Source organism: Mus caroli, chromosome 1 (genome assembly GCF_900094665.2).
Source record: "Mus caroli chromosome 1, CAROLI_EIJ_v1.1, whole genome shotgun sequence".
NCBI lineage: Eukaryota > Metazoa > Chordata > Mammalia > Rodentia > Muridae > Mus > Mus caroli.
Genome location: NC_034570.1, coordinates 171,560,220 through 171,578,762, shown reverse-complemented (window position 1 = coordinate 171,578,762; position 18,543 = coordinate 171,560,220). Strand labels below are relative to the sequence as shown.

Here is an 18,543-nt window from a genome sequence, read left to right as displayed (position 1 = left end):
TCCTATGGTGTTATTGAGGGTCCCAGGGTGCCTCTTCAGTTTATAGGTTGTGGGCTTGATATCTGGCTCAAGTGTGGAAACAAGAGACTCCTTCGACTCCTGGTCTCTCATTTTTGAAGCTTGTGGTACATGACTGCATTCACATTGTGTGTGTGTGTGTGTGTGTGTGTGTGTGTGTGCACGCGCGTGCGCGCGTATAGGTAATCCTCATTTTCTGAGAATCATTTCTGCTCCTCTTTGGCTGAATTCCCCTGGTTTGGCCACATTGATCTCTATTAATCTTCAACGCTAACAGGAGGTCTCCCAACTCTATCTGGGCTGTGGAACACCAGCACTAAGCAGTTCATTAGGAATCTACTCCTCAGAAGATGAAGGGAATTGTTTTAAAATCTGGACCGACTGTTTTCAGGGGCCTTTACTTTAAAAGTTTAGGTTGCTTGTTTCATTATCTTTGGAGTTCAGCCATTCTCATTTCTAAGCCTTCGTTCTGAACTTTAAATGCTCACAGGAGGGGGTACTTCAGTGTCTCCAGACTAGAGACACTCAGCATTCCCCCAAGACAGGATCAAAACATCTGGTGACCAGTTAGTTCATCCAGGTGGGTGGTCGTGATGTGAGCAGCCCAACTCTGCCTTAAAGGAATACAAAGAAAATGACCCCAGAAGATATCACAGGGGCCCAGGGGTTATATTTCCTCTGCCTGGAACTTATAACCATAGCTGCTAATGGTAGCTCAGCTAAACACAGTTTAGGGAGATCAACCTCCCTCCAGGGTGCTCGGCAGGAGTTTCACATTTCTAAAAGTACTATTAAATTCTGTTAAAAACAGTATTAACACGAATACTGAGTTATTGTGAGCATCCTTCTGCTGTATGTTTTCCTATGAATGAATGTAAACGCTGGGGGGTAGGGTAAGGAGACTCACTTTGACAACTACTGCCCTGGGCGAGCTGCCTTGGGCCAGCCCTAGCTCCTCTGTACATTCCATAGGTGTCTTTGAGAACCCAGGCTGCTGGTACAGCTGCACCAAACTCCAGCTAGAGAAGGTGTGGCCGAGCCATGACTGTTTTTAGTGTGCAAGCTATATAAGCCTGTTTGCTATCACAGAACTCATTGACCTCCAAATGACTCAGACCCAGAAGTACTGAGCCCAGGGCCTTGAGCATGCCAGGCAAGTGCTCTACCACTGGCACCATGCCTCCAGACTTTGTTGGAGACGTGAATCTTCCTCCTTCTACTTCCTGAGGAGTGGGTATGGTAGGTACCACTAGGCCCAGTCAACATGTGACCAGCTTCCTTCATAGAATGTTTTCAAATTTGTCGGAATATACTACATTTTATTTCTACACGTGTATCAGACAAGAGGCAATGGGTTGGTTCCACGTTCTGGCTATCATGTGGAATGGTATTATAAGAATTTCAATATCAGTTTGTGCTTGGGCATATGTTTCATTATCTCATGCTTACATGTTTTTGTGAGCTGAATTTGTAGGATCATAGGGTACTACATTTAATTTGATGATATTACTGCCAACTGTTTCTTGGCTGCTACTTTTGCATCCTTTGCTTTTAGGATGCTGCTGTGGGGAGTAAATCACTAGATTCTTGTTTTAAAACTAAATCAGTGAATATCTGTCTTTGAGAGACTTACTCTTCATATGAAATATAATTACTTTTAACATTGGTTTTAGTTGTTCAGATTTCTTTTGCTCTTTTAAATATTCTATTATAAAGCTTGTTCCTGCTTTTTTCTTGGATTAGTATTGACATTGCAAACTTTGTTTAATCTGTTCTTGGTACTTGGTTGCCTTCCTCTCTTGGGAATTTGTTAGAATCTTCCATTAATGTTAAATATTCTTAAATTGTAACAAACTGTTTTCCATATTACTCCTATCAGGTAATAAACACAGTCCATTCCTAGAAAGGTAAAGGAGGAACTATATAACAACTATATAACCATAAAACTATATATATGTATATATACAATATATAGTTATATGTATTTAATATATATTAGTATAATAGTAAAGTAATATTACTTTATAACATAATTATAAATATACTATATTATTATAAAGTAATATAATGTAATATAACTATAGCAACAATAAAAACCAAATGTACATCAATCCTGACATGGTCCTACCTCAGTGCCACAACACACTGGAAATTGGGAAATCATGACCCACAAGTACCACAGGAAAATGCACAGTATTTACCAGAAAACAGAACTGCCACAGGATCTGGCAGTCTTATTCTACATACATATTCAAAATAAAGTATTTTTAGATGTGCATGTGTAATGTGAAGAATTCTTAAAACACAACAAGGCATTCTTGCTTAATCAGGGTCTTCTAAGGCTATTTCTACTTATTTATATGAATCTCAACATGTATGTTATTAATTTACCCCTGTTAATGTACACTCTCTTAAGAGTTTTAGCTTGTTCTGTGTACAGGATGGGTGTCACCTCAAGCAGACAGAGAGACTATATTCCTACCTTCACTTTTCTTTCATAATACCTACTACAAAGAGACAACCTACCACTGAAGAGTGAAGACATATTTCATCAGAGACAACCTACCACTGAAGAGTGAAGACATATTTCATCAGTGAGACTCACTTTTTGGAGTTCCTTGTTTTATATGCATGAATTCAAAAAAGGCATCTAGAATCCTGCACAGAGTCATGACGACTGTCACGTCCTGTATGGGATATGGTAGAAACTTTCTATGCTTTTTCAGAAATTTCATCCCTTCTGTAACACTTCTATTAATCATCATTTCAAGACACTGAATTCCTTGTTGACTTATACTTTTTGAACTTTTTAGAAGCCATGACTTCATGTAAGGCTCCCATCCCAGATCAACAGGGTCCTAATAATAAAAAGCAAAAGAAAAATCTTATGTAAATAAAAATGCAGAATTATTATTTTTTACTTCATCACCTATCCGTGGTTAGATTTAGTATTATTTAAAGCTAAAACAATACAATAACAACAACGAGCTAAAGAAATCACAATTTTTGAAATTATATTGGAGTTTAACTATGGTTTGAAAAGAGAACAATCACTGGGGATCTGAGTGGGGAGAAGTATATTAACCATAATGGAAAGGTTGGCAGACGTGGCCCCAGCTCTCGTTCTAACTGACATCCCAAATTAGGTGGACCAGTGAGCCAATCATTGCTGCTAATAAATTTCATGTATAGAAGTTTTAGGGTTATGTTTTCTACTTCTATACCATTGTCTTGGTGTAGAGAAATTTAAATCCAGCAACATAGCTGCTCTGGCAAGGGATCACATATAAAGACCTTCTAGGTCTATACGACCTAGGTGGAATGCAGACACACCCTGGATTGCAGTATGATCTGGCTGGAATACAGACATGCCCTTAATAGGGCATATCCTTTAATCCCAAACAATGAAGGTAGAGTTAGTTTGTAAAAGGATGAAGTCATGTTTGAAAGTGATATCTAATTGAGGGGCAGACAAAGTGATGCATCAGAGAAAGATTTGACAGAATGATTCAGAACTAGGATATGCCCAACTCTCATGAGGACAGATAGGAAAGAGAGGCAACTTAAGATCAGCTCAAAGTGAGTCGGAGGGCAGTTTAGGGAATGCAGTTGAGTTTAGGTAATGCACTGGACTTCAAATGAATCAGTATGGAGAGAATCTTTTGTGTACTGTAAGGAAACATCACCTTTTAATACAAAGCTGATTTGGCTAATACACTGATGCAGGAAATAAGAGGGGATAGTTCTAATAGGGAGAAAGGAAGTCTGGAGTAGGGTCAGGCATGGGCAAGATTTGGGTGAGATTTGTCTGGAACTCTGAAGAGACAGATGCATGAAACTGAGGAAAGGTAACCAGCCACGTGTCACTCATAGAATAAAATACACAGTTTAAGTTAAGTAGTCAGAGAGCAAGCCCTAATTTATGGCTAGGCATTTATTCATATATAATTAAGTCTCAGAGTCATTATTTTGGGAACTAGGGTGTGGGTAGAAAAGCCCGTGGCTACAAATCAGTCAGTGTAGTTCCTGCTGAGTTGAGTTCAGTTGAGTTTCATTCGTGAGTTTTGTTCATATAGTCCAGGTCAGCAGAGGCAGTTGAAGCCAGAGAATAAGAAGGAGCCAGAAGATTAGAACAAATTGTCAGACTTAGTTTGAGGCCAAGCAGAGCAGTTCAGTGAGAAGCCTAGAGAAGCCATATTGAATCAATCAGCTTGGAAAGGAGGTTGAGCCAGAACAGCTGAGTTCAACCAGCCAACTAGAGTTCAGAAAGAACTACAAAGAGTGAACATTTCAGCAGTAAGTCTCAGAAGTTGAAACATTCTAGGCCTAGATTAGATTCTACAGAAGCTAGAAGCTTCCAGGCCTAGGCCTAGGGATAGTTAGTACAAAGACAGAAACTCTCTGGGCCCAACCCAAGCCATGCATTCATACAGCTTGGGTATAGCTCTCATCACATCCCATCATCTGGGGAAATAAAACAGACTTTCACATCTTAGAGAGATTCTTCCCAAATTCTGAGTCATACAGTCCTTTGCTGGCAAAATACTTCATATGGATAGCCTCATATGCTTGTCTGAAATAGTGATGTCTAGCTTCCCCGTATAATATTAGTGACAGTATCACTTCTGGATTATGAAGTTTTGGAGTCACCTAGCTGGGTTTAGAAGCAAAACTAGAACACAATTAATAGGGGTAGTCGCTATCCTCAGCATTCTTCTGCCTAGGACCAGGTTTGAAAACCTACCATGTACACCATAGCACACCGGGTGATGATAGAGGGGGTGGCGTCAAAGAGAGAGTCTGCCTCAAAAACAATTCTGATCTTGTTAGTCAGGCTAATCCTTTCGCTGTTTGCCAGGCACAGTGTTCTAGTTTCATCAAGCACAGTGTTTAGATTTTCTATCCATAGGCTGTCGATTGGGCCATCTAAAACAATCCATTGCCAATCAAAATCTAGGAAGGAAAACATTTTTAATGTAGTTAAGACTAAGCTCAGACTTAGGATAATCTTAAAAACTTTCTATTTTTGTTAGAAAATAATTCTTTTGTGCATATATGTATGATACACATATGCACATGTGTATATACACATTTGGATGTACATACATATGTGAGGGTATGTGTGCATGTAGGCATACATGTGTGTAGAGGGTTGAAGTTGATGTCAGGTACCTTCCGCAATAATTCTCCCCCTTATTCATGGAACCAGGGTCTCTCACTTGGTCATTTCTGGCTGGTCAAGCTAGCCAGTTTGCCCTGCAGGTCTCCTATCTCTTCCTTCTGAGTCTTGAGATTATACATTCATATACATCTGGCTTCTTAATTAAGTTCTAGGGATCTCGATTCCAGTTCCACACATGTGTGGCAAGTACTTTACCTACTGATCCATCCCTCAGCCTCTAGAAAGTATTTTCTAAGATGAGAACATTGTCCCAAGAAACACTAGAACGAGTGCTTAAGTTACACTGGAGCCTGTGCTGGACGTATTCAACTTCCATGAGTGGGATTATGGTCCTTATAAAAGAGGCCACACATACACACACATACACACACACAAATATACTCTCCAATATTCATTCAATAAATATGCTATATCTTGAAATTGCTTTAAGCACTTTCTAGATAGACATTCTTAGATTGATGAAATGCATAATAAATCCTTAAAATCTGGATAGGAGAAAGACAAATAGTTCCATATTTTTTCAATAATATGGTTTGTGAATTTGCATCTTCTATTAAGGAATATTTTTTAGGCATGCTGTTCCTAGAAAATGTCAAAGGAAAAAAAAATCAAAGAACAAAGTAGACAGTTTAAACTCTATCATACTCAGAACCCATCCACTCCATCACTGCAGTCTCTGTGCTGCTGTAACACAGTGCCTTTGACCCGGCAGCTTATTAACAGCACAAGTACTTTACCTACTGATTACATGTATACATGTATACATGTATTCATGAATACATGAATACATGTATTCTTTACAGCTCTAAAGGCTGAAGGCTAGGTGCTGGACGATTGTTTGGTTAGAGACGGCTTCTTGGTTCAAAGAGGGAACCTTCCTCTTACTGTGTGGTCACATGATGGAAGACTTTCCCTTGAGTCCCTTTTACAAGGAATCTAATTCCATCAGTAGGGGCAGAGTGCATCTCATGTAGGACATTGATCCCTACTCACTAGGGCACATCTCTCCTGGCCGTCTGGCTTCTCCAAGACCCCGTGTTCTAAAAATCACTAGCTTGAGGGCTAGGACTTTAGTATTCACACTTTGGGGAAGAGGATGCAAACATTCAGAACATAGCACTGCATGCTATGCTTTCTATCATGCTTAATAATTTTAGAATCCTACCAGCCAGGATTAGGGAGGTCACTACAAACAGCTAAGCACCCAGAAGACATTTCAAGTGCTACCGATGAGCCAGAGAGCAGAGGTAGGACCCAGAAAGCCTCTGCTGGGAAGATGGCTCTGTCTGCTTGAAATATCTATCCGAGCCATTATCCTACAATCTCATATAACTAGCTATACTATAAACTATAACTAAGTATACTCTTAATTAGCTATACACAACCATTGTACTTTCCTTAAAATGCTATCCCAAACTCCAGGAAAGCAGATGCAGGAGTAAAAGTCCTTTTTAGAGTGTGGATCGCAAACATACTGCTGATGGCAGAGCTGCTGTGAAGCTCAGTCTGGGGTAGGAGAGGGAGGCTGAGGCTTTTTCAGTAGCCTGGCAGCTCCTATGGAGCAGAGCCTGTGTTATACACCCACTCTGTGCATTAGAGATGAATCTGCTAGGATTCTGTGATTTAGCTGGCAGTGCACAGATGGTTTGGCATTGCCACTCAGAGGCAGGAGGCTGCCCCTGCTGCTTCTCATATTATTATTTCTACCATTAATACCATTTTAGTCATCCCAGTTATCTATAAACCGAAAGTCTACTTGAGCTCCAGTGGTTATATATCATAAGAAGATGTATACACACTGTAGGAGTTGTGGTATGACCAGAGATTTTAAGCAAACACACAGGAAGAAGTAAATTGTGTAACAATTAAACTATTACCAGTCAAAATATATAGACATAAATACAGTTCATGTTGGCTCAACATTTACTTCAAATTCAAATACAAAAATTAAGTGTGCTGAATTTGATAATAACACTTACCATGAATTTCTGGAGTTTTAAAACTTTTCTCTAGTTCACTCATAAAAATGTTGTTATCCATATCCGCTATCGTAGAGAAACCAACTTGGAAAATCTAAATTATATAATGGATAATCAAGAAGTAGCATTGGGTTAGCATTTCCTGTCTTTATTGTCATTATTAAGTAACTACCTTTTTAAAAAATTCTTTTATTATTTAAATACATTTTATACATCAAACATAATAATATTGAGTATTTTGATAAATTTGTTCAACTTTTATATTCATATCCTTTCATACCCTAAAAATATCATTAATGAACATTTAATACTATCCATAACTGAGGATCCTATATCTAATGTTGAATACTAAATTGTTTCAAAACATACAAAATAGTCTTTGGGAATTAAGCATAGTAAAAGAGCATAAAATATTAAAAATAAATCATTAAGAAATATATTCAAAAGCCCTTATATGATACCACATGACATAGTGGGAGAGTGTTTAAAATGCATTATATATCTATGTACGTTGTGTAACAATCAGTTTACTTTAAAAAGATTATCAGTATTTCTAGGAGAGAAATTATTTTATCAGCAAGAATATTTTAAACATTTCAAAATAGCAAGAACTCTTTGAAGTTAAACATTAAGGAAATGCTAATTTCAAGCACAGTGAGAAAAATTATCAATAATATTTCTATGATGTTTGTAGAGCATGATTTTAATATTTTTAACTGTTAATATTCAACAAACAGGATAATTATTTTAAGATATAGCTTGTTGTTATATCTCCCTTTTTATTTCTGATGTTATTAATTTGGATACTGTCTCTGTGCCCTCTGGTTAGTCTGGCTAATCTATTATTTATCTGGTTTATCTGTTTTGTTGGTTTTCTCAAAGAACCAGCTCCTGGTTTGATTGATTCTTTGTATAGTTCTTTTTGTTTCTATTTGGTTGATTTCAGCCCTGAGTTTGATTATTTCCTGCAGTCTATTCCTATTGGGTACATTTGCTTCTTTTTGTTCTAGAGCTTTCAGGTGTGCTGTCAAGCTGCAAGTGTAAGTTTTTTTTTTTTTTCCAGTTTCTTTTTGGAGGCACTCAGAGCTATGAGTTTTCCTCTTACCACTGTTTTCATTGTGTCCCATAAGTTTTTGGTATGATGTGTCTTCATTTTCATTAAATTTCAAAAAGCCTTTAATTTCTTTATTTCTTCCTTGACCAAGTTATCATTGAGTAGAGCATTGTTCAACTTCCATGTGAATGTGTGCTTTCTGTTGTTTTTGTTGGTATTTAAGAGCAGCCTTAGTCCATGGTGATGTGATAGGGTGCATGGGATTATTTCAATCTTCTTTTTATAGCCCTGGCTGGCCTTGAACTCAGAAATCTGCCTGCCTCTGCCTCCCAAGTGCTGGGATTAAAGGTATGCACCACCACTGCCCTGCTATTTCAGTCTTCTTGTATCTGTTGACACTTGATTTATGACCAATTATATGGTCAATTTTGGAGAAGGTACTGAGAAATATTCTTTTACTTTAGGATGAAATGTTCTATAAATATCTGTTAGATCCATTTGGTTCATAACTTCTGTTAAGTTTCACTGTGTCTCTGTTTAGTTTCTTTTTTCATGATCTTTCCACTCCTGAGAGTGGGGTGTTGAAGTCTCCCACTATTATTGTGTGGGGTGCGATGTGTGCTTTGAACTTCAGTAAAGTTTCTTTTATGAATGTGGATGCCCTTGCATTTGGAGCACAGATGCTCAGAATTCAGAGTTCATCTTGGTAAATTTTTCCTTTGACCAATGTGAAGTGTCCTTCCTTATCTTTTTTGATAACTTTTGGTTGAAAGTTGATTTTATTCAATATTAGAATGGCTACTCCAGCTTGTTTCTTGGGACCATTTGCTTGGAAAATTGTTTTCCAACCTTTTACTCTGAGGTATTATCTGTCTTTGTCACTGAGGTGCATTTCCTGTATGCAGCAAAATGCTGTGTCCTGTTTACATATCCAGTCTGTTAGTCTATGTCTTTTTATTGGGGAATTGAGTCCACTGATGTTAAGAGATACTAAGGAAAAGTACCTGTTACCTCCTGTTATTTTTGTTGTTAGAGGTGGAATTATGTTTGTGTGGCTATCTTCTTTTGGGTTTGTTGAAAGATTACTTTCTTGTTTTTTGTAGGGTGTAGTTTCCCTCCTTGTGTTGGCATTTTCCATATATTATCCTTTTAGGGCTGGATTTGTGGAAAGATATTGTGTACATTTGGTTTTGTTATGAAATATATTGGTTTCTCCATCTATGGTAATTGAGAGTTTTGTTGTATAGTAGCCTGGGCTGGCATTTGTGTTCTCTTAGGGTCTGTATGACATCTGTCCAGGACCTTCTGGTTTTCATAGTCTCTGGGGAGAAGTCAGGTGTAATTCTAAAAGGTCTGCCTTTATATGTTACTTGACTTTTTCCCCTAACTGCTTTTAATATTTTTTCTTTGTTTAGTGCATTTGATGTTTTGATCATTATGTGACAGGAGGAATTTTTTTTTCTGGTCCAGTCTATTTGGAGTTCTGTAGGCTTCTTATATGTTCATGGGCATCTCTTTCTTTAGGTTAGGGAAGTTTTTTTTTCTATAATTTTGTTGAAGATATTGACTGGCCCTTTAAGTTGGGAATCTTCGCTTTCTTCTATACCTATTATCTTTAGGTTTCATCTTCTCATTGTGTCCTGGATTTCCTGGATGTTTTGGGTTAGGAGCTTTTTGCATTTTGCATTTTCTTTGACTGTTGTGTCAATGTTTTCTATGGTATCTTCTGCCCCTCAGATTCTCTCTTCTATCTCTTGTATTCTGTTGGTGATGCTTGCATCGATGGCTCCTGATTTCTTTCCTAGGTTTTCTATTTCCAGGGTTGTCTCCCTTTGTGATTTCTTTATTGTTTCTATTTCCACTTTTAGATTTTCGATGGTTTTGTTCATTTCCTTCACCAGTTTGTTTGTGTTTTCCTGTAATTCTTTAAGGGATTTTTGTGTTTCCTCGTTAAGGGCTTCTAGCTGTTTTTTCCCTGTGTTCTCCTGTATTTCTTTAAGGGAGTTGTTTATGTCCTTCTTAAAGTCCTCTATCATCATCATGAGAAGTGATTTTTTGATCTGAATCTTGTTTTCCTGGTGTGATGGTTTATCCAGGACTTGCTATGGTGGGAGAATTGGGTTCTGACAATGCCAAGTAACCTTAGTTTCTGTTGCTTATGTTCTTATGCTTGCTTGCCTTCTGCCATCTGATTATCACTAGTGTTATCTGCTCTCACTATGTATGACTGGAACCTGTCCTTCCTGTGATCCTGGTTGTGTCAGAGCTCCTGGGAATAAAGCTGCCTCTGGGACCCTGAGATCCTGGTGTGACCAAGCTCCATGGATCCTGGGATCCTGGGCCTGTTAGAACATCTGAGAGTGGAGCTTCTTCTGGGTGTTGTGGAACTGGCTGTGGATTTAGTGCTCAAGGCCTGCTCAGGGCACCTCTGATCCTTTGATCCTAGGTGTGTTAGACTGCCTAGGAGTGGAGTTTCCTCTGGGTGATGTGGGACTGGCTGCAGAGTTCACGCCCAAAGTCTTCTCAGGGCATAGGCCCAGACTGGAAGGAATCTGTGCCACTGGTCCTGTGGAGTTCCTGGGTGCCTAGGTCCCGATGGTCCCAGTTACTTCCAGTGTTGGGGAAGGTGTTGTGTCCTCCTCACCTCTGATCCTAGCATTAAGTAACTATCATTTTAGTATAGGCTTTTATAATTTATAAATGTTTTTTATAAGCCTCACGGTACATGCAAAGCAAAAAAGATGAATTTAGCAAATAGACAATTTAAACATTTTGCATCAGGTATACAGAACAAATATTGATAGACTTAAAGGCTGAAGGATTCTAGAATACTGATAGCAAAGGACTTTAGCGCGCTACTTTCACCAATATTGGATCAAAATCAGCAAAGAAACAGCACAGAGGAGCTGCACCAGCTGGACCAAGGGCACGTGGTACAGCCTACCCCACAGCTGCAGGGGCTCGCACCTACACTGGCATGAAGAACACAGGAAGTGATTCTCAATGCTAGGGAATATATTGTATCATGTAGAAAGCTCAACATGTTCAGTCAGCCCTTGTTATCTAGGGGAAACTTTCTAAGAAGCCCCAGAAAACGCCAAATCATAAGAACGCTTAAGTGCCCTATATAAAATAGTACATTATTTAGATACAACCTATACAAGTTTATGTCTGGAGTTCATTTCCAAATAGTTTGCATCTATTTTGGGGTGAGTGTACAGATGTGAAATGCATGAATACTGAGATATGATTATAGTCTCAGAATTGTTCTAAATTATCTTCGTATATTAGTGTATGAGCTAGCAAATGCAGGTTATTATTTTCTACCTTTGCTAACCCTTTCTTTCAGATATTACCTTTTGCCTATATCTTACCTACTGAGAGTGACCAGTAACACCATTTTTATAAGAACACAACTTTTCTTGGCACTTATATTCACTGTTTAACAAAATTTCCATCAAATAATTGATTCCTTTTCCCTTCTTTACAAACCCGTCCTCATTTCTTTAATTGTCCTTTAGCGACACTTGCTTACCAAGTTACCCTCTATCATGAGCCTCGTCCTCTTTGCATTTCTTTCAACACAATTATCTTCAACTTCACCCTATGGTTTACTGACCACTTAAAAACTCAACAGTGTAATTTCTATTTTTAATAACTTATATTTTAAAACTGTTTATAATGCTTCTTTTATATTAATAGGTGGTTAATTATGTTTTAATAAAAAGAGTTTGAGCTATGCAACTGCCTATATTAGTCAAAGGAAATTATTAAACTCCATAGTAAACTTACATTAGATAAGTCTGTGATTCCTGACAGTTCAAAATCATTGTCTTTCTTAGAGTAATCTGCAGAGTTCATATGGACATAATTTCGAATTGCTGCCGATAGTAACCCATCGTTCCATTCCATGGTATTAATGTTCAGCTGTCCATACAGTTCGCTAAGAGTGATACATTTTGGATTCAAAACACAAACATCGACTTTTCCTTTTTTCCCTGTAGACTGGGGGCAGGGAACAAGAGATCCAGTGATATTTTAAAAGGAACTAGGTATAGTACAATTACTTAATTGTTTACACCGCTGTTGCCAATGGGTTTTGGGAAAAATCTTTCACATCAAACCAAACCTCTATAAAGGTAGTAATTAACAAGATGTCTCACTGAGCTCCACTACAGGACACAGGCTCTGACTGGGATGCGGCATGCTGGGAGCCAGGGTGCCCTGCAGAGAGGAGGGGAAGCAGGGTGTGCTTTCAGTCTTTTTAGATCTTATCCACAAAATTGTAACTTGCTTGGGCTCCACCCAAACTATTCTCTGCTTCATCTCACTCAGATTTAAGTAGGGTAAGGGGCAGACATACCACCAGAAGCACACAGATTTACATAATGCAAGGCAAGAAGTTATGGGTACAGATATACAAGCAGTGGGAATCTTTGGGAAATTAAGATAATAAAAACCCAGCTGTGTATACTGAGAATCACATGTAAGACACATGTACACAGCTGGGTGTGGTTCAATGGATAAGACCAGAACTAACATATGCCATGGGGACTGAGATGATATCAATCCACAGGACTGGTATTTAGTATGATGCATAAATTTGGTAAGGCTTCTTTAAAAGAAAAAAGACTAGGTGACTTAAACTATCCCCCCCCCCTACTTCTAGAGACTAGAAGATCAAGGTGAGAGAATACCAATTGTATTAGATTAGGGCCTTCCCTCAGAGCCTCATTTCAGTTTTATCTCTGTAAAGGGCTTGTCTCCAAATACAGTCTGAGGGATTCAGCTCATAAGTTTTAGGAGGCTCATAGTAGATATTAAGTGTAACCTCAAGGTAACCATTAGGAAAAAAAACCTAAAAAAAAAATACAGAAAAGAAGATGAAGAGGAAATTAAAAGGATACACTGTATGTTGGGGGAATCGAATAGTAGATAAAGAAGTACTATGGAACAAAAGATGTTGGGGATAGGAAAGCGAGGGGGAAGGGGAACAACCCAGCACAAGGGCTGAATAACTGTTTTAAATGTAAATGGATTAAATTTACTACCCAAAAGGAAGAGAATAGCACAGTGGATAAAAGGTTAAAATATGCTCTAAACATATTCTGCCTGCAAAAATAAGTGTTCAAGTCATTTTAAAAAATGAGGCAAACTTGTCTTCAAATAATTATTTTAAAAGTAAGATGATGGTAAAATATGTCATATATAGTGACCGAAAGAATTCTTGGCATCTGTACTAATATACTTGGGGTAAAAAAGTTTGAGGCAAAAATAGTGCATATTACTAAAAGGGTCAATTTAAGAAGATGTAAATGTACAAGCTGAATAATAGACTCAGACTATGTGAACACTGACAGATAGATTTACACTAGTTCTCAAGACAGCAATTCACTTTCAGTAATGAGACACTCGAATTTTCAAATAACTGTTATAGTGCTGTGTAAATGAAGATTTTTAAGCTTACATTTTCACCTAGAATTGTGTATCCCAAACTAATCTCATACCTTTAAAACATTCACAAATACCAGTCTAATAACCCTATATGGTATATGTTTAACTTCTTCTTACCATACTTATTGTGTGTGTGTGTGTGTGTGTGTGTGTGTGTGTGTATGTGTGGGTGTGCCTGTGTGTGTATGTATTTGTGTGTGTGTATGTATTTGTGTGTGTGTATGTATTTGTGTGTGTGTGCACAAACAAGGTCAGAGTAGCTTGTGTGAATCACTTCTCTCTTCACCCTGAGGGTCCTGGGGACTGAGCTAAGATGCTCAGGTTGTGGCCACCAGGCTCCTGACTCTCTGAGTCACCCTGCAGCACATTTTGCCTTTTATTCTTGAGGAGCCACCTGTGACGTCTTCTGTACAGGCCTTCAATCACGTCTGGTGCCATGTTTAACTGTAGTGCTGCAGACAGACTTGTCTCATTCGTGGCTGTAGGAGAAGCTTCCAGTTTGTCACCATGGGAGTATGAGTGAGTTTCCCCAAACATTCTGCTATCCTGGTGTTCTGACTTTTCTTTTCTTTTAATCACAAAGGAAAATGAAACACTACCCCATTCCTTTTTTGGAACATAATATGAGCATGTGGCTCTTGTCCTATTATGTACGTACTGCACTGATTTAATAGTGAATGTGATTCCTGAAGAGGTCCCACCTGGTCTTGCTGTATGATAGTTTTTTTCTCATCAATGACAATTACTGCTTAAGAACTCATTGAGGACTGGTTAGAAGAGGAATTTATAGACAATGATAAGAATTAGAAAGTACAACATGAACAGTTCTGAAGACAAAATTTTATACCAACAGAAAAAATTCATATAACTATGAAGCTAACATTCTAAGATGTTGTAGTACACTACCAACAGTGAAATCTTCAAATAACTGAAGTTCACATGACTTAGTGGAGTATTTTATTTTATATTGCATTAAAACATGTACATAGAGGCTTCCTGAGAATCCAGGGACAATTAATATTTATTTAATAGTAAGTAATACATTTGTCAAAACACAGCATAGCACACCAACTAGCTAAAAGACAAAGACTAACAATTATTTTAGTTTTAAAATTTAATTTTGTTTTATGTGCATGGGTGTTCTGCCTGTATGTGTGCCTGTGTATTGTATGCATGCTTGTGCTATAGAAGCCAGAAGAGGGCATCAGATCCTGTGGAACAGTAGCTACAGACAGGTGTGAGCTGCCATGTAGGTGCTGGGAAGGAAGCACAGGACCTTTGGAGGAGCAGCCAGGACTCTTAACTGCAGAGCCATCTCTCCAGTCCCCTTCCAACCTCTAACAATCATTATATAAGTTCCAGTCACCAAAAATGCACAGGTTTGGGGAATAGAAACTTAATGTGGTGAGATTTTTTTCTAGGAAAAAATTTAAAAAAAGAATAAATTATTAGGGATAAAGATAACATATTGAAATATGCATCTCAGGTAAAGTAAGGAATAAGAACTATAGTTGACACTATCTTAGAGGGTTTTAATTAATTTAATAACAGAATAAAATCATATAAATATTGGAAAAGAGGTATAATTATTTTTACTTGAAGGTGATTGAATTAATACTTAGGAAGCAATTGGAATTTCATAAATCAATTCAATAAAGTAGCCAAATATAAAATACACAATCAACAATTACATTTTACACCCCTTATCACAAGTTTGTTATCTAAATTTCAAAATTCTCACTTACTACAAAGATTTCTTACTACAAAACTTTTAGCAATAACTTGAATAAGTAGTTAAAATACACAGAAAGAATATCTATTATACTAAAGCATCTAGTCTGCACAGATGGAAATGTCTTATTTAGTAGATATTCACCTTTGAATCAGATTGCCTTTCTTTCATAAGCATGGCAGAAGTAACTGGAAGTGTTATCAATGCTTTCTCTAAAATTTTCCTGACTGTCGTCTTTCCTCCGCCTGTTGGGCCCACTAGAATCACGCCAACACAAACCTGAAGGAAAGGCACAGATTAGCGTGCTGAGTGAAGAGTGGAAAAATACTGACTGCCCTGAGAACATGGGCCCCGTCCCCCTGCCAGATGGCCTAATTACCCAGAACTTTTGAGAAAAGCAACCGCAGAATGTTTCAATGTCCCAGGTGCCTTGAAGCAAATATCCGCCCCTAGACTTCCCCTATTTCCTCCCCGATCCTCCCCCTAGTTTGTAGTTTTTGCCTTTATAAGCCTGCTGAAAAATAGGGTTGGGGTTGAACTCCTCTACCCCTGCGTGGTGTATGAGTCTCGGCCCCAGTTTGAGCTCTTGTCCCGTCTTCTTGCTGTTAATAAACTTCCTCGTGTGATTACAGCAAGTTCGGTCTCAGTGTCTGGCTGGGTGCTCGCTATTCCCGAAACTTGAGTGAGGGTCTCCCTTGGTGGGGGGGTCCTTCATCTGGGGGCTCGTCCAGGATCTGCGCAACCACCCAAGGGTCCTAGACCCACTTGGAGGTAAGGTTCTCTGTTTTGTCTTGTTTCTGTGTCTGTATTCTGTCTAAAAATCTGGTGCAATCACAGTTTCGGTTTTGCGGACGCTCTGTGAGACCGCTCTCTGAGAGGGAGAGCGAGGTGGATAGAGATAGACGTCTCAGAAATATAAGTCCAGGAAAGTCCAAGAAAATGAGCAGGGCTGTCTCTGAGCCCGGTGCATGTGGGGATTTGGAGGTTTTGTAAAACCCTTTCTCCACACCCATGTCACTGTCCATCCAACCAAAGGCCTCAGGAGTCTGGGAAGTCAGGAGGTTGGGCCAAAACTCTAGACACTTGGCTGTGGGTCAGCGTGACACAGTTTTTTACAGAGTCTGTGGTTTTGCATATTTTTTTGGCAGGCAAGTATATTTTAGTTATTTTTCTGTGACCTTGATATTTGAAATTAAGATTGTCAGTGTATTTGGACTTTTTTTTTTCCCTGAAGTTAGAACAGTTGTATTAGGCATTTACTCTTGTGAATCTTTATGCAGATGTCTTACCAGTCTTGTGAATAAAGTGCAGATGACATACTTTGTATTGTAGGAATCTCACTGCCCATCCTGTCTGCCAGAGGCTCTGTTAGGCTAGGTTCTTCACTCCAAAGCTGGGACTTAACGTCCTTCTAGTTGGGAATCTTCAGAAGTAATTTGAATGAGTTAAAACCAAATCTTGATAGCAGGAGACAGCTTCCTGGTCTAGATGTACAATTAGCTTAAGTTGGAATTAAAGAGGGTTTGGGAATGTCTTTAGTCTCTGTGTAAATACCAACGTGCTTATTATGCATCGTAAACCAGTGTGTATGCCTGTGTATGGATCTGTAGAGCTGGTTTCTGCTTCAAGTGAAGCTGAACCTTTGATTTTATAAGGTCCCCTCCACCCGGAACCCTATAAACATTTGTAAATAGAACACTAAAATTTGTAGCGATAGGATCAATTTGGGAAATATCTGCTGAGAGACCAAAAAGTTCATTTTTTTAAGTACCTTGGTTAAAGAGTAAAGATTATTCCTCTTATTTTTTGAAAGAAGTATGCACTTTAACAAACACAGCTGCATGGGCAATTCAAACAAATCCATGAAGTGCAGTACCCATCCAGAAACCACACTTCCTGAAAACCGTTCAAAGCAGAGTCCAGATGGGCTGGTGATCTCACTGCCTGTAGGTTGAAGCTCAGATTCTGATCAATTGTGAGACAAGCAGGGCTGCTTCAAAGAGCAATGTGAATACAGCCAGAAGCTTCAGACAGGTCTGTAAAATGGTAGGTCCCGTATTTACCACTAACTAGCAAAACTGACAGAAAAACTCATAGAAATAAAAAGTTTAAGAATCCTTCCTGCTGGTGTGCACTCCTTCCAATAGCAGACTTTTGCAAATGGAGTTTTACAGTCTATATTTAAAAAATTGTATGTTTGTAACAAATAAAGTATGCGGAAAAGTGAATGACAAAAAAAAAAAAAAAAAAAGAGAGATAGACGTATCTAGTGTCCACCATCCGTTCGCCCTGGGAGACGTCCCAGGAGGACAGGAGGAGGACCAGGGATGCCTGGTGGACCCCCGCGGGAATAGTCAGGAGATAAGTCTTCTCCTTGACGATCTGTGTCAGCTACCTGCTTCCAGGCCGGCTGACTCTTTTTGGTATTTCTGGTCGACTCAGAGTTGGTGGCTCATTTTGTCTCTTTCTGTGATTGTCTTTGTGATTGTCTTCAGTGTAAGTGTTATAGAAATGGGACAGACTGTGACAACCCCTTTGACTCTGACTTTAAATCATTGGACGGACATTAAGAGTAGGGCTCATAGTTTGTATGTTGAAGTAAAAAAGGGACCGTGGCGGACTTTTTGTTCATCTGAATGGCTGACATTTGGCGTTGGCTGGCCGCAAGATGGATCCTTTCATTTACCCATTATCTACACTGTAAAGTGTCTTGCTTTTCAGACACCAGGGGGCCATCTGGACCAGGTCCCCTACATACTTGTTTGGCAGGATCTGGTCCAGAATCCTCCACCCTGGGTGCGACCCTGGATATCCAGTGTGGAAAGCCGCTCCCACATTCGCCATTACAAGATGGCACATGAGCTGGGTATTTGAACAAGTAAAAAGGCTTACTGCACATGTCTCTGGATAGTCCCTGTCCGCGAGGACATACATCCGTTAAGTACGTTATCTGGTCTGTTTGGAAATGCGCCACGTGAGGATGCGCCACGTCAGAGGCGGGACAAAAATTCTATATAAGGCACAGGGCTGGGTTCCTCAGNGTCTTCGCATCTGTGTGTAAGCTTATGCTCTCCCTTCTCAAGATGCATTAAAGCTTGGCTGCAGAAGGATCCTACTTGTGTGC

General features: G+C 38.9%; 1 protein-coding gene across 4 annotated transcripts in view; it reads right to left on the bottom strand.

The window, feature by feature from the left end:
• Dnah14 (dynein axonemal heavy chain 14) overlaps window positions 1-18,543 on the bottom strand; it is a 242,827-nt gene that overhangs the window by 112,758 nt on the left and 111,526 nt on the right. For all 4 annotated transcript variants that reach the window (XM_021185047.2, XM_029480568.1, XM_029480569.1 and 1 more), the window contains exons 37-41: window positions 15,564-15,698; window positions 12,026-12,238; window positions 7,180-7,273; window positions 4,763-4,971; window positions 2,624-2,876 (exon numbers count right to left, since the gene is read on the bottom strand). In XM_021185047.2, the coding sequence (XP_021040706.1) occupies window positions 2,624-2,876; window positions 4,763-4,971; window positions 7,180-7,273; window positions 12,026-12,238; window positions 15,564-15,698 (904 nt within the window). The remainder of the gene's footprint in view (window positions 1-2,623; window positions 2,877-4,762; window positions 4,972-7,179; window positions 7,274-12,025; window positions 12,239-15,563; window positions 15,699-18,543) is intronic.